This window comes from Orycteropus afer, unplaced genomic scaffold, assembly GCF_000298275.1.
Source record: "Orycteropus afer afer isolate SDZICR_OR568_19922 unplaced genomic scaffold, OryAfe1.0 scaffold00539, whole genome shotgun sequence".
NCBI lineage: Eukaryota > Metazoa > Chordata > Mammalia > Tubulidentata > Orycteropodidae > Orycteropus > Orycteropus afer.
In genome coordinates this window covers 648,737-664,073 of record NW_006922126.1, presented here as the reverse complement: position 1 = coordinate 664,073, position 15,337 = coordinate 648,737, and the positions used below count along the sequence as shown (strand labels likewise).

The window sequence follows — 15,337 nt, the reverse complement described above, 5'->3', positions numbered from 1 at the left end:
CGGTCAGCACTGCCGTGGGTGGTGTCTCGTGGAGAGCAGGGGTCTCGGTCAGCACTGCCGTGGGTGGTGTCTCGTGGAGAGCAGGGGTCTCGGTCAGCACTGCCGTGGGTGGTGAACGCTGAAGGATGGGGCTCTGCAGAGCACGCTGGAAGCCTCCTCTCTTAGGGTGCTGCCCGTTGGCCACTGGCCCAGGCTACTCACCCCAAGTTGCTATTCTTGGCTTGGGACCTTCCCTGCTGCTCCCTCCTGCCCATCCCCAGGACACCCCACACTCTGCTCAGTGTGGACTTGTCTGCTGCCGGCTCTTTGTCCCTAGGGCAAGTTGCAGGCATCTGGCCTGGTGGCCCCTCAGTGTCTCCCCATGCATGTCTCCTGTTCCTGGCCCCTTGGTGCCCCTCTGTTCCCAGGGCCGCCCGCGTTGCCGGCCCTCCTCAGTCTGTCCTCTGCTCAGGATTGAGTTTTCCCAGGCGGTAAGGGGCTCCTGGCCTGACGCCTGCTGCGGGGTGCAGTGTGGGGGCTGCACTCCCCCTCCCCCACATGTGCCCCTCCTCTCTGGCTGTGAAGCCCCTGAGGCCGTGGCCTGGAGGGCTGGGTGTGCGCCTTCTGGCTTGGTGTCTCAAATGTCAGGGCGCCATCTTGGGCTCCGAGGCGTGCGCCCCTGACCTGTTGCCCTGTCTTCCTGTGTTCTTTTCACAGAAAGGAAAGAACCAGAAGCTGGCGTCGAGAACGACTTTCTCAAAGAGAACCAGTCCGCGGTGATAGAAGACAGAGACGAGAGCGAGCTGTCGGATGAGGAGGTTGCTGCCTTCTCTGGCGAGAGCTGGGAGGTCACGGCCGAGGACAGGTCGGTCTGCACGGGAACGGCTGAAGAGCAAGACCTGATTTTCGCGGCCGAAACACCCACCCCGCCAGAGGAGCCTGTGCCTGAGGACAGCGTGGACCTGCTGGGGCTGCATTCGGAGCCGGGGCCAGCGCCGGGGCCCCCTGCGCAGGGTGGTGCGGGCGCCTCCAGCAACGCCGAGCTGCTCAGCTGTCTGTTTGTGCCTCCCGCGGCCACTCCTGAAGGCCCCACGGGCGACCTGCTCGGCGGGGAGGCTGCACTGTTCTTCACCACCCCCAGCTGTCCCCAAGGAGCTCCGGACGCACCTCGCGAGGGACCCACTGCAGCTGGTACGTCCCTCTGTCCCCGTGGAGATCAGTCCTGCCCGGTGTGGACACGGGGAGATCACTCTGCCTGGTGTGGACACGGGATGTGCATTGTTGCTTTGAGGAAGGGGAATGTGCCTGTGGGAGGGGCTCTCCAGCAGTGTCATGTGCTCTGCCCGACCCTCACCCCTCCTGGAGGAGCAGCAGAGGTGCCGTCTGAGGCCTAAAGTGCCTCCAATGAGGGGCTGAGCACAGGCAACAGGCAGGCCAGGCGAGGAGGTAGCAAGTGTCCGAGGGTGGTCCAGGCACAGTGCTGAAGGGCTTCTCAGACTCTGTGCTAAGCAGGGCCCAGGAGTCCTCCGGTGGCTGTCTCAGGAAGTGGCAGCATGGCCTGGGAATATCATTCCTAGTGCTTCCTGGTGGTCCGACTCCCAGCCAGATTTGGGGACTGTGGGAGTCGGGGTAAGGAGATGCTATCATACCACAGTGGGCTGAGTTGCTGCCAGTCCATATGGAGAGGCCGAAGTTACAGCACGCGTCCTGTCGAGACTGGGAAACTCCTGCTCAGTGGAGACCCCAGAAGGTAGGAGGACCCCTGCCAGCTCCCATCACAGCTTTTCCAGTGTCCAGCACACGGCGCGGCCTCACCAACTGTCTGAGGAGGAGTTTGCTTCTGTGTGCAGAAGCCCTGGAGGTGATGTTCCTCCTCGCTGCCCAGCAGGCCAGTCCCTGCCCGTCATCTACCACCACCCTGTGAGGCTGGGCCCCTGCATGGACCCCTTCTTGGGGGATGCCACGCCTCATGCTGCCCTGATCTCTGATCTGGGCCACGTGAGCATGTCCCTTCATGACCGAGCCTGCCTGGTGACCACTGCTCCTGTCATTGGCCCTCCAAATGGCCCCACAGTTGTGGGCACCCAGTGCCATCCTGTCCTCATCTCTGGTGTCCACCAAGGGCACCACCAGCAGTGTCCTCCCTCCGAGAGCCTGTACTGCTGGCTCTCCATCTGCTGAATGTGCTGCTGTGAGACAAATGGCATCTGGTTTCCACCGTTGTTACTTTCTGCAGTTGAAGAGCAGCTACCAAAAAGAGATGGAGTTTCTGTGGTTAAGTGAGGCACCAGGCAACCCCATGCACTCTGGGGCTGAGACAGGGGTCTCAGCCCCTCTCTCTCCAGCCCTGCCCTCTTTGAAGTTGTTCCATCATGCCATGCTTCCAGCCATCATGTGCTGCTTCCTCTGGCTCTCACCCTCCAGGGCCCACTGGCTTGTGGACACATTGCCCCATGCACTTGTGAGTGGGTGCTCTAGGAACCACGGAATGCCCTCTGTCCTGGAAGCTGCACCCACCTCCCGAGCTGGATGACAGGGCGTTGAGATAAGAGGAAGCATCAGCGTTTGAGTGCAGCTGTGCCAGCAAGAGCTGCATCAAGAATAATAGTTAAAGTTCTCCTATCTGAAAGGATCAGCCACTCCTCGGAAGGAAGGTTGGGCAATCCTCCTTCCATAGTGATACTGCCTCGGAAACCCAAGGAGGGGTCGCTATGAGTCGGGGCCGACTCGACGGCACATAGCAACAACAACAACAACATCTGAAAGGATAGCTGCCCTCTGGATGGGTCAGCAGAGAACATTCTTTGTAAATGTGTGAAGTGTCCAAGGGAAAAGTCAGGTCCAGCCTGCCCAAGCACTTGGTAATAATTGGTTGAAAAGGACATCATCGTTTAGACTCCCAAAGATGCAGATGCCAGTTGCAAATTGAGGAGTCCACACAACACCCCAACCTCTGGCCTGCCAGCTGCCAGTTTGGGGCTAATTTTCCACTACATCATCAGGATGCTGGCCACAAGCTTGGGAGTCCACCTGACACCCTTACTTTCTGATCTGTTGGGTCCCACTGCCCCTTTGGGTTCTGACTCACTGGAACCAGAAGTCACAGAGCATATACCATCCTTAAGACAACAGGTTAATTATGGCTTAAAGAATACAATGAAGAGATGTGTAAGGCAGGATTCCAACATAGAACTTCCATATCCCAAGAGATGTGCTCCCCTCCCGGCAGTAGATGCTCCCACCAACCAGGAAGCTCTCTGAGCCTCTGATGTTCTCACCAACCAGGAAGCTCTCTGAGCCTCCATGTTCCCACCAACCAGGAAGCTCTCTGAGCCTCCGTGTTCCCACCAACCAGGAAGCTCTCTGAGCCTCCATGTTCCCACCAACCAGGAAGCTCTCTCAGCCTCCATGTTCTCACCAACTAGGAAGCTCTCTGAGCCTCCATGTTCCCACCAACCAGGAAGCTCTCTGAGCCTCTGATGTTCTCACCAACCAGGAAGCTTTCTCAGCCTCTGATGCTCTCACCAACCAGGAAGCTTTCTGAGCCTCCATGTTCTCACCAACCAGGAAGCTCTCTGAGCCTCCGTGTTCCCACCAACCAGGAAACTCTCTCAGCCTCCGTGTTCTCACCAACTAGGAAGCTCTCTCAGCGTCCTTGTTGCCACCAACCAGGAAGCTCTCTGAGCCTCTGATGTTCTCACCAACCAGGAAGCTCTCTGAGCCTCCGTGTTCCCACCAACCAGGAAGCTCTCTCAGCCTCCGTGTTCTCACCAACTAGGAAGCTCTCTGAGCCTCTGTGTTCCCACCAACCAGGAAGCTCTCTGAGCCTCCGTATTCCCACCAACCAGGAAGCTCTCTCAGCCTCCTTGTTCCCACCAACCAGGAAGCTTTCTGAGCCTCCATGTTCTCACCAACCAGAAAGCTCTCTGAGCCTCTGATGTTCCCACCAACCAGGAAGCTCTCTGAGCCTCTGATGTTCCCACCAACCAGGAAGCTCTCTGAGCCTCTGATGTTCCCACTAACCGGGAAGCTCTCTCAGCCTCCTTGTTCCCACCAACTTGGAAGCTTTCTGAGTCTTTGATGCTCTCACCAACCAGGAAGCTCTCTGAGCCTCCATGTTCCCACCAACCAGGAAGCTCTCTCAGCCTCTGTGCTCAGGGCTTTTATCAGCCAGTCCTGCATGAGAGGCTAAATTGTGACTCATGGGGCTAATTGATACTGGTTTCTGTCTGTCCAGCCACTAGTCAACAGCAAAAATCTTCAGATGTGGCCTGGAAGTCCCAGGCCAAGGCACCCAGTTACTCCAAGGGTTATTTCTCCAGAGCCAAGGACAAAGGGCACCTTACTTGGGGTAAAACGAGTCAAAAGGCACTAAGTTATAAGGTACATACCACAGGAAACCTCTAACGCCACGCTGTCATCCAATGGCATGCACCTCTCCTACTGTCTTTTCTCTAGCTGACCCATTTGACCCTTTCCTGATGTCAGCCGATTCAGACGCTCAGACCTGCTCCGACCCTGATCTCTTGGACAAGTTCCTTCATCCTGACCCCTCAGCCACGCCGCCTACCGTGTTCCCCTCCATGCACAGCGCCCCGCCCCTCTCCTCCAGTGTGGACTTCCTGCACCTGGGTAAGCCCCACCCTGCGGCCCGCATCTCTGAGCCATGTGCAGGGACTCACAGAAACCCACGTGTTTGCATCTCCGGCAGAACACTGGCATTGGCTGGTGTGGTCTTGCTCGTTTGGCATTGGTTCTTGAGGATGACACCTGGGGACTGGGAGGCAGGTTTTCAGGTTGATTACCTGAACACAAATCTTTAGTGTAAGCATAGCATAGATTTCAGGTGTTCACAGCACCTGAGCCAGGAGTGAGGCATCTGTGCCTCTCAGTGGACGAGGGAGAACGGCGTGGACTCTGGGGTCTTGCGGGCACATCGAGTCTTGACTCTACCCTCTGACCACATGGCCTCTCACACTCGGGTAGTTCTGCTTGTTCTGGGAATGACAGAAGGCCTCCACAGGGCTCGGCTCTGCCCCACGCTTCATGGTGCACTCTCAGTGGCTCAGGCCTCTCAGGTCCTGCCCAGCTCCTGTGAGCCATCCCCAAGATGGTGCCGTGACACCTGTGCAGCCTGGACACAGGTGTTGTGGGAGGCAGGCCCAGAGCTGCCACCCAGCGTGTTCTGGAGGCCAAGTCTTCTCTTCCTTTCCTCCTGTCCCAAACCGGTCCCAGCCTCGACCCGGTTCTCAGTACTGCAGCTGCGGCTTGGTTTGCTCTGTGCGTGCACAGGCCTGCGTGCTGCTCAGCAGGTGTGTGCAGGCCCACCCCACAGGCACTGCCCCTCTAGGCCCCAGGGCCAGGAGGGGAGCAAAGCCATCGCAGCCACCTTAGCGCAGGGCTGGTGTGGGGTAAAGTGAAGGGACAGTAGGGACAGAAAAATGCAGGGAGTAAGCTCTGGGAAGTGAGTGTTAACAGGAGGGCATTGGAGGTGGGTTAGTTCTGGGGAATGTCCAAGGAGTGACTGGATTGGCTTGTTCCAACACAGAGAGGCCTGTGTGGCCAGAGCAGTACTGCCAGGGGAGGCCAGGGACCAGGAGAAGGTGCAGGCCAGGAGAGGGTGTAGGCTGGGGGAGGGCAAGGACTGGGAGAAGGTACAGGCTTGGAGAGGGTGCAGGCTGGGTGAGACCATGAGTCAGGGGCAGGGTGCAGACCAGGAGAGGCCACGGACCAGGGACAGCCATGGGCTGGGAGAGGGTTCAGGCCAGAGGAGGCCTTGGGTTGGGTCCTGTGGTCCTTAGCGAAGGTTGTGCTGGGTGGCTGCTGAGGGTTCCAGCAGAGGGCTGTGGACGCTTTGACATTCTGCTGTGTGCTGTAGGAGCCTTGCAGTGACCGCAGGCAGACAAGCTGTGGGTGGACAGAGTCGTCTGACCTTGCAATACTGCTGGCACTAGCAACAGTGAGAGGTGGCACAGACACTGTGCACCCAGGTGCCAGGACTGCCAGGGCTCGGGGTGGACCCTGAGGGCAGGGCGCACAGGTCGTCTGTCTCCTAGGATGGGGATGTGACAGCCACTACATGCTCTGGCAGGTTTTAGGGAGGGACAGGAGGTGCATCTGAAGGTGCCTGCAGGCGTGTGTGTGAGGGACCAGGCGTACCTCATGAGAGTGATGTCTATGAGGACGCCTTCTGATGCCTGACTTGCAGAGGCTAGTTCTTGTCACCTCGTGAGCTCCACCCTCATGTCAAGGAGCACATGAGTGTCCTGTGGGTCCCGCTGGAACCAAGGCTGCACACCTGTGAGGAAAAGGCTAGGGTGTGGCTAGAGACCAGGCTCCTGGCAGGCTGAGAGTGCTGGGGCCTGGCCCTGCACACCTGGCAGCCAGCCAGGGGGCTCAATGCTCACCTGCCTGTCCCCATCGCCCCTGCTGAGCCTGGGTCAGTGCACGAGGGGATGGCCAGCCTGAGCCCTGCTGCCCATGGCGCAGGCATGGCACAGCCCCGCATGGAGGCTGCCCCTCTGGGCCCTGCTGCCGAGACAGCCATCGTGGCAGCCCTCTTGGGAAGCGCCTTCCAGCCTGGGCTGCCTCCTGCTAACTCATGAAGGATGGCTGTTGGAACTGACGTCCCCAGAGATGGGATGTGCGGGCACACATGTGAGTGTGTGAAGAGCCTGCCCCATGTGGGGAGGGCCGGCAGGGCAGACAGACTGTAGAGTGCTGCTCTCTCCTGGCCCTTTATTCCAGAGGATCTGCCGGCAGAGCCCAGCAGGATGACGGCCTCCTCCAGCCACCCGGATCTCCTGGGAGGATGGGACACCTGGGCTGGGGCTACAGCCTCCATGCCAGCCCCCAAGCCAGCTGCAGAAGGTAGGGCACCCCCTGGCGGCTGCTGGGACTCACTGGATGGGGCGTGTGGTTTTAGAGCCTTTGAATTGTCCAGGTCTTCTCCCGTTGTACAGTACTGTAGCTGCAGCTTTCCCTAGAAAGTGGGCAGGACTGCCACAGGCCGGCACACGACATGACCCACACCCACGAGGCGCGAGAGCAGAGAGTGCGTGGGCCTCACCTTTTACTACTTGGTGTGTGGTACAGAGACGTGCTGTAGTTGCCGGCCTGCCGTAGGCTCACTCCCGTGTCAGCCGTGCTCCGCTGTTTCCTCTTCTGCAGGGTGTTTTGCAGTATTTTTTGTATTTCGCATACTCTCGTTTAGACGTTTTTACCCATAACATGTCTGCAGTGTTTTCTGTGCCCTGTGGGTACTCCCAACTCCTGAAGCTGCTGACAGGCCCCTGGGTATCTGTCTCGTGCGTGTCCACCCGTGATCAAGCCTGCTGAGAAACACCTGGTAGTGAATCGCCGTCAGAGAGCATGCATCTTTACAAGGCCTGTGGCACATACAACTCTGGTGGCATAGTGGGTGAGGCATTTGGCTGCTAACCAGAGGGTCAGTAGTTCAAACCCACCAGCTGTCCCGTGGGAGGAGGGTGAGGCAATCTACTTCTATAAAGATTTACAGCCTTGGAAGCCCAGTGGGAGTCACGTGAGTCTGAATTGACTCTATGGCAATGGGTTTGGTTGCCACATACTCTGCTTTACATAGATTTTATTATTCATCTTCTGCCTGGGGGTAGTTTCTGCCCTTGGTTTCTCACCAGAATTGGATAATAACTTTAAGGATACAGTTTACAGGACACCACATCCCAGGACACCTTTTGGCCTAATTCATGTTTCTTCACTGGAGGAGGTTGACTGTTGTTTCCTATGATTTTTGTTATTTGTTCTTCTTTTGAGAACTATTTGATGTTCTCTGCTCCTTTTCCTGTTGATTTGTAAGAGCTCTTTATGTGTGAAGAAACTGCCATCTCTGATGACTGCACGAGATTGTGTTGTATGACCATGCAGTGATTAACTGAGGTATTTCCTTGCTCTTCTGTGGTCTTACAAGGAATATTACACACAACACCCCCATTAGAGTAGCTCTCAGGAAGTGCTATTGTATTACCGGAACAGTGTGAACATTCTTGGTTTAGGTGCAAGGTGCTCCTTCATTCTCAAAAGGACGGCCCTAACCGGGTGTCCACGTGTGATTGCGTTCTGGGACTGGCTCACAGCTTTGCCCTCTTTCACCTTGAGATTAATGTTGCAATCCTAAGTCAAGGACTAAAACACGTGTCTTGTTTAAAGTGACAGAGCTGCCCGTTCTAAGTACAGGTGAGTGCCATTGGGATAGCAAGGAAGGTTCAGGAAGGAACAGGGCAGGGCTCCTGGGAGGCCCGTGTTCCTAATGCCGTCTGCTCTTGCCCCTTCCAGGCCCCCTCTGCTCTTCTGGAGGTCAGCCAGCAACCCCGCCCGGCCCCTCAACCACCCGGATCAAGTCACAGAACGCGGACCCCTTTGCCGACCTCGGTGACCTGGGTGCAGGCCTCCAGGGTAATGAACATTACCTGGAAGGGGGACACGTCAGAGTGTATTGACAGTGTTAGGTCCCTTGTAGGAATTCTTATTCTTGGACAAGTTGATGACAAAGCCAACCCTCTTGGACCACACTTAACTGTGTGTGGCTCCTGCCTCTAAACGCTGGGCTGCCTGGAGAGGAGGGCCTTCATCTCATGTGCTCACTGACTTTCCCATGCCTGTGGCACAGAGAGCCCAGTGGGGTGGAGACATCTGATCTCAAAGTATTTTTGTGAGTTAATGCTTGCATCTTAGTCCAGTTGTTAACTAGTTACTGCTAAGTCAGTGCTGCCAAGCCCCTTCCAGCCACCCCTTGGAAGAGGCCCCCGCATACACTGCCCTGGCCTACGGAGCTGTGACGACTGCCTGGGAAGCCCAGGGTACTGGGTATGTGAATGCAGCCAGTGGACGCAGTGCTCTGAACAGAGGTGCACAGGGTGTAGGCGTCCGTGTCTGGGTGGTGGAGCTAGTGACACGTTTAATCCACACCCCAGTGAGTTCCCCTCTGGCTAGGCTCTGCTCAGGCCGCCAGGACCCTGTGATGAAGAAAAAGTGCCACAACCCTCAGTGACCAGAGACACTGCCAAGAGCTTCACCAAGGATCGGAGCTGGGGCAGGGGCTGCCAGCAAGGCCTCCCCCTTCATGCAGCCGAACACTGCACAGTGATGGGGCCCTGCCTGCTGCAGACTGAATGCTGCCTGCTAAGAGCCCAGAGAGTCCTGTGCCCGGGCAGGACAGGCCCTGAGTCAGAACAGTCCTATAACTAAATAAAAGGAGCCACGAGTGGAGGCATCCCCAAAGGGACCTTCCAGGCCCGGGCGGTTTCTCTGAGGATTCTTCCACACACGTCCCAGGTCACTGTGTGAGGACAGTGTGACCCCAATCCCAGCAGCAGACAGACAGCACAGGAGAGGACAAGTACAGATGGTGTCTCTCAGGAGTGTGGGCAGAAAAACCCTCAACAAACGTTAATAACTAGAATTCATCAATACATGCAAGAATTGTACACCTGACCAGAGGGTTTTCCCCAGGAGTTAGCAAGGCCGACTGAGCATTCCAGAATCACTCAGCCCAAGAAGGAAATCGACACAGTCACCACAACAACGCAGAAAAAGTGTTTGAAAGCCTGTCCTGTTCGCAGTGAGGACGTCAGCGGTTTGGGAAGAGCCGGGAACCTCCTGCCCTTGGTGGAGGGTCTGCCAGACAGCTCCAGCTCCGTGAAAATAATCATGAAGGTAACTGGTGCTTTCTCCCTGCGTCACAGAGAAGACGAGAGCGGTCTCTCTGCCCGTTCTTATGTCCTGAGGTCCTGGCTAGTGCAGCGGGATAAGAAGAGGGAATAAAGGTTTTCCATCCCCAGAAAAAAGAAAATTACTTCTGTGTGCATGATTGTTTATGTGGGCCATCAGGCAGTCAACAAAAATCTTTTGGAACCAGTAAGTGAGTTTAGTAAGTTTGCAGGATACAAGGTCAACGTAAAAACACATGTTAGGTTTCTGTTCAGACCAATGTACACGTGGAAACCCAAACTAAAACAGTACCATTTACAATTGGTTGACAGAAAACGAAACAAGTATAGATCTAACAGAACATGTGCAGTGCTTTGATGGTGCAAACTACACAACAAAGCATGATGAAAACAAACAAGACCTAAACAAACGGAGAGACGGACCATGGGCACAGATTGGCAAACTCAGTATTTAAATAAAGACTTTGATTTTTGAGGTTCAAAAGACATCAAGTCTGTTGATCTATATGTTCAGCATAAGTCCTACCAAAATATCCTAGCACAAATTTCTGTAGATACAGACCAACTTACTGTGGGCTTTGTTTGGGAAGGCAGAGGAGCGAGGCTAGCAGAAGAGTAATTGGACAGAATCAGTCCTCCCCGTTGTATGGCTTCCTGCACAGCCCCAGAAGTCAAGGCCGTGCAGCACTGACAGGGCCAGACACAGCTCCATAAGACACAGCCGTTGTTGCTGTTCTTTGCCGTCAAGTGAGTTCTGCCTCATGGTGGCCCTGTGTGTGCGGAGTGGGGCTGCTTCATGGAGCTGGAGGGTGTGACCTTTTGGAAGCAGGTCACCAGAGCCATCTGCCAAGGAGCTCTGGACGGGTTCTAACTGCCAGTCTTTTAGCTTGTCAGCGAGCGCTTAACTATTTGCATCACCCAAGGACTCAGGAAAAGAGTCAAGGACCCAGAACTTGACCCTCATAGGTAAGGCGTGTGATTTCTGACAGCTACAGGAGCGACTGAACAAATTGTGCTCCAGCAAGTAGATGGCCATTGGTGGAAATGAGCCCCCTAAACCCCAGGCCTTCTACAGCAGCCAGCTCAAAATTGCCCACCGATTCAAATGGGAGACACACAAGCATCAAGCTGTTAGAAGAGGACAGTCATAGAGTGGTGTGTCATCGGCCTCGTCCACCATCAGGAGGTGGACAGGAGAGCCCCCATCAGCAGCCTAAGGGTGATGCCTCCGCCCGCACGCGGACCACCACATCTTCACCCTTCTCAAGTCTGATGCCAGCGTCCCTCCCAGGGACCCTCCACTTCTCTGCCAGCTTCAAAAGTCCCTTGCAGTGGCCACACATGACTCACAGACCATACTCACGACTAGGAGCTCTACCAGGGAAGTTTATAGGTTGCAGTTCACCATCAGGATCAACTTGGAAGTAACGAAAAACGCAGGATATAGTTCTTCCATCAGGACAGCTTTTTGGGCATGTCCACAGACAGGAAGCCTCGTGCCCAAAGACCCTCACATCTCTCACTTCGTGGGTCAGCAGGCCCAGCTCCACCAACAAGTGCCTGAAGACATCCCACTCCATCAAGAAGCCTCCTGCCCAAAGGCACTCAGCTCTCTCCCTTTGTGGGCCAGGAAGCCCACTGTAGCCACCTCACTCTGTGAACCGGGAAGCCCACTGCACCATCTCGCGCCTGGTTCTTGCCATCTCATGCCACTGCCACCTACAGTGTTGTAGTTCTTTATGTTACAGCTCTCCCTGTCTCCTGGGTCTAGGAGTTTCTCAGCATAGGGACCCCAGGTCCAAAGGACGCACTCCATTCCTGCCTCTTCTTAATGATAGTGAGTTTTTCATCCAATCTATGGGGATGGTTCCTATTAAGTTCAGCAGAATGGCAAAGCTGACCAATTGCCTACAAGGGTTTCATGTACCTTATTTGTATTAGCAAGCTATGCAGTCCCCTTGGTGAACCACAAACACTGATTTGTGTAGTCCTACCCAGTCATTTTGTGGGGATTACAGGACCGTGGCTAGAAGGGCCATATTAAAGCAACTCACTGCACTGCAGTAGGAGAAAGTGTTTGGGACCTGGAATTCCTAGACATGTCACCTAAACCAAGATCCAAGAAAGAGACAGTGGATCAGCTGACATCATTAAATTGAAGTGAGTGGCTACACCATGGTCCACACGTACCAAGGAGCCTACTCAGCAACAAAAAGCAACCACCTGGGGTCGCCCCCAGTGACGTGGATGGACGCTGCATGATGAGGAGAGCCTAACTCAGAAAGTCACCAGCTGGGGTCGCCCCCAGTGATGTGGACGGACGCTGCTCGATGAGGAGAGCCTAACTCAGAAGGTCACCAGCTGTGTGGCTCCATCTACAAAATGTTCTTGAAGCCACAGCATTGCCGAGGTGCAGAGCAGATTGGTGGTGGTGAGGGCAGTGGGGTGGGGTAGGGACAGGGTGGGTGTAGCTTTAAGGGGCAGCATGAGGGAGTCCCGTGGAGGCTGGGACAGGCCTGTCCTGATTGTTCTGGGAATCTATACACAGGTGCACCCATGCACACGTGTGTCTGTACACACACGTGTGCATGCAAGTAACAGCTAGTGAGGTCTGAGTTCACTCGGTGGGTGTGCCCAGGCCAGACCCTGGTCTCGGTGGTGACGGTCGTGTGAGGCGTCACCCTGGAGGACTGAGCTAGGCACACTAGATTCTCTCACGGCCAGTTTTGCTATGTCCTGTGAGTATTTGAATATACAATTTTTTTTTTTTAATCCTTCTTCTTAGAGGATTTGAAAAGGAGTGCTTAAAGGTGGACACACTGGTGCCATCTGGCCATTTTCCTCAGGCTGTTTGTTGCCAGATGGTGACGCTGGTCCCTGGCACATGTGCATGAGTGAGCACCTTCACTGTGCTGGCTGGATCCAATGGGGGCATTACCTTCACAGCCAGCCCACCCTGGGTCTGACCCCATTCCAGAGTATTCCAGTTGCCACCATGATTGGCTGTGCCGTCCTGCTGCCAAAGACCCTTGTCACATGCTGTGGACTGAACTTGGTGACTCTTTTTTAATTTTGATCTGGGTGAAGATTTACAGAGCAAATTCACTTTCCATACAGCAGTTTACATACACTTGGTCTCATGACATTGACCACAATTCACCACAACACAACAGCTCCCCTCCCACCTCCCCCCAATAGTCACCTCTTCCCTGTGTCCATCCCTGCATGCAACCCTACCCCCTGAGCTGCTCCCTGTGCATAAACACCCCTTCTTTCTGCCATGATTGTTCTCTCCAAGGAGTGTATTTACCTCAGGTAAATGTTCAACTCCTATGCCTACCTTTTGCTTGGCTGGAACCCACAGGTGTGGGTTCAATTCCAGACCTGAAGGGAAGCTAGGGCCATAGTCTTTGGTGGTTCCACCAGGCTCTATCAGACCAGCAAACCTGGTCCCCCTTTTTTTTTTCCAAACGATTTTGAGTTTTGTTCCACATTGTTCTCCCTCTCTATCCAGGATCTCCTACATAGATCCCTCTCTGAGTGGTTGACATTGGTAGCTGGGCACCATCTAGTTCTTCTGGTCTCATAGTCATGTAGGCTATGGATCGCATGGTGTACCAGTCGCTAGGACTAATTATTTCCATGAATTTTGGTTTTCTTCATTCTTCTTTGCTCTGGACAAGGAGAGACCCATCATTGCATCTAGATGGCTGCTTGCAAGCTTTTAAGATTCCGGTTGCTACTTGCCAAAGTAGGAGGTGGAACAACATTTTGTGTAGTGTGTTATACCAATTGAGCTTGATGTCCCCTGTGACTATGGTCCCGAGCCCACAGATTCAACTACTCGGTCCCTCTGGGTAGCTGTCTGTGACCAAGAAGTGACCACAACCTTGTCCCTTGTCAGCCCTACTATACACTTGGGAATTCAGATCATACAAATACACTTACAGAACCATTGTCTGCCAACCCTATCCATGATCTTGGGTGCACTCTTTGCTTCATAGGTATACCTACTAGTTCAGCCTGTCCAGCCATCTATTCACGCATATACCCATGTTTGCCTTCACTGACATCACAGTACTGTGTGTGCAAAAGGGTTCATCTTTGTTGTCTGCACCTCCCATGTACCTCTCTGTCTTCCTCTTCCTCAGTGCTACCATGTTGATCACTCACATATGGTACATTGCCCTTCTCTTCACCCAAATCAATACTTATCTCTGCTTATCTAACAGTGTTCCCTCCCCTCCCCTCCCACCCCTGGTAACCAACAAAAAAAATTTCCTTCCATAGCTAAACCTTTCCTTGAGTTTTACAATAACGGACTAATACAATATTTGTCCTGCTGTGATTGACTTATTTCACTCAGCATAATGTCCTCCAACTTCATCCATGTTATGCTGTGTTTTGCAGATTCTAGGTTATTCTTTAGAGTTGCATAGTATTCCATTGTGTGTATGTACCATAATTTGGTTATCCATTCCTCAGTTGATGGACACCTAGGTTGTTTCCATCTTTTGGATATTGTAAATAGTGCTATGATGAACATGGGTGTGCATATGTCTGCTCTTGTCATGGCTCTCAGTTCTTTAGGATATATACCTAGTAATGGAATGGCTGGGTCAAATGGTATTTCTAATTCCAACTTTTGAAGGAATCACCATAATGCTTTCCACAATGGTTGTACCATTTTACAGTCCCACCACCAGTGTATGAGAGTCCCCATCTCTCCACATCCTCACCAGCATTTGTTATTTTCTGTCTTGTTGAACTTTGCTACTAGTGCTGGAGCAAGATGGTATTTCATTGTTGTTTTTTGATTTGCATCTCTCTAATGGCTAATGGGGAGCTCTGGTAGCATAGTGCCTAAGGCACTGGACTGCTAACCAGAAGGCTAGCAGTTCACACCCACCAGCCACTCCTTGGAAGGAAGATTGGGCAATATACTTTCATAGTGATACCACCTAGGAAACCCAGGAGGGGTCGCTATGAGTCGTGTCTGACTCAATGGCACATACAACAACAACAACAACAATGGCTAATGGTCGTGAGCATTTCTTCATATGTTGGTTGGCCTCCTGAGTATCCTCCTTGGTGAAGTGTCTATTCATGTCTTCTGCCCGTTTTTTAATTGATTATTTGTCTTTTTGTTATTGACGGTTGGAGTTTTCTATAAATTGTAGAGATAAGTCTCTTGTCAGATTTGTCACTAGTAGCAAAGTTCAACAAGACAAATATTTTTCCCCAATCTGTAGGTTCTCTTTGACTCTTTTGGAGAAGTCTTTGGAAGCACATAAAAATTTGCTTTTTAGAAGTTCCCATTCATCTAGTTTCTCTTCTGCTGTTTGTGCATTTTGAGTTATGCTTGATAGTCTATCTATGCCATATATTAGGGTTCCTAAATTTGCCCCTAGTTTTTCCTTGAGGAACTTTATAGTTTTAGGTTTCACATGTAAGTCTTTGATCCATCTGGAGTTGTTTCATTTTTCTGCAAATGGATCTCCAGTTTTGCCAGCACCATTTATTAAACAAACATTCTCTTCTCCATTTAATAGATTTTGGCCCTTTGTCAAAGATCAGCTGACCATAGGTCGATGGATCTGTTTCTCAGTTCTCAGTTCTCTTCCATTGGTCTATATGTCTGTCATTGTACC

The 15,337-nt window shown here is 53.2% G+C and overlaps 1 protein-coding gene across 1 annotated transcript in view; it reads left to right on the top strand.

Annotated features, from left to right (window-relative positions):
• GAK (cyclin G associated kinase) overlaps positions 1-15,337 on the top strand; it is a 140,798-nt gene that overhangs the window by 114,420 nt on the left and 11,041 nt on the right. The window contains exons 21-24 of the mRNA XM_007955764.1: positions 697-1,170; positions 4,438-4,611; positions 6,727-6,849; positions 8,293-8,412. Of these exons, the coding sequence (XP_007953955.1) occupies positions 697-1,170; positions 4,438-4,611; positions 6,727-6,849; positions 8,293-8,412 (891 nt within the window). The remainder of the gene's footprint in view (positions 1-696; positions 1,171-4,437; positions 4,612-6,726; positions 6,850-8,292; positions 8,413-15,337) is intronic.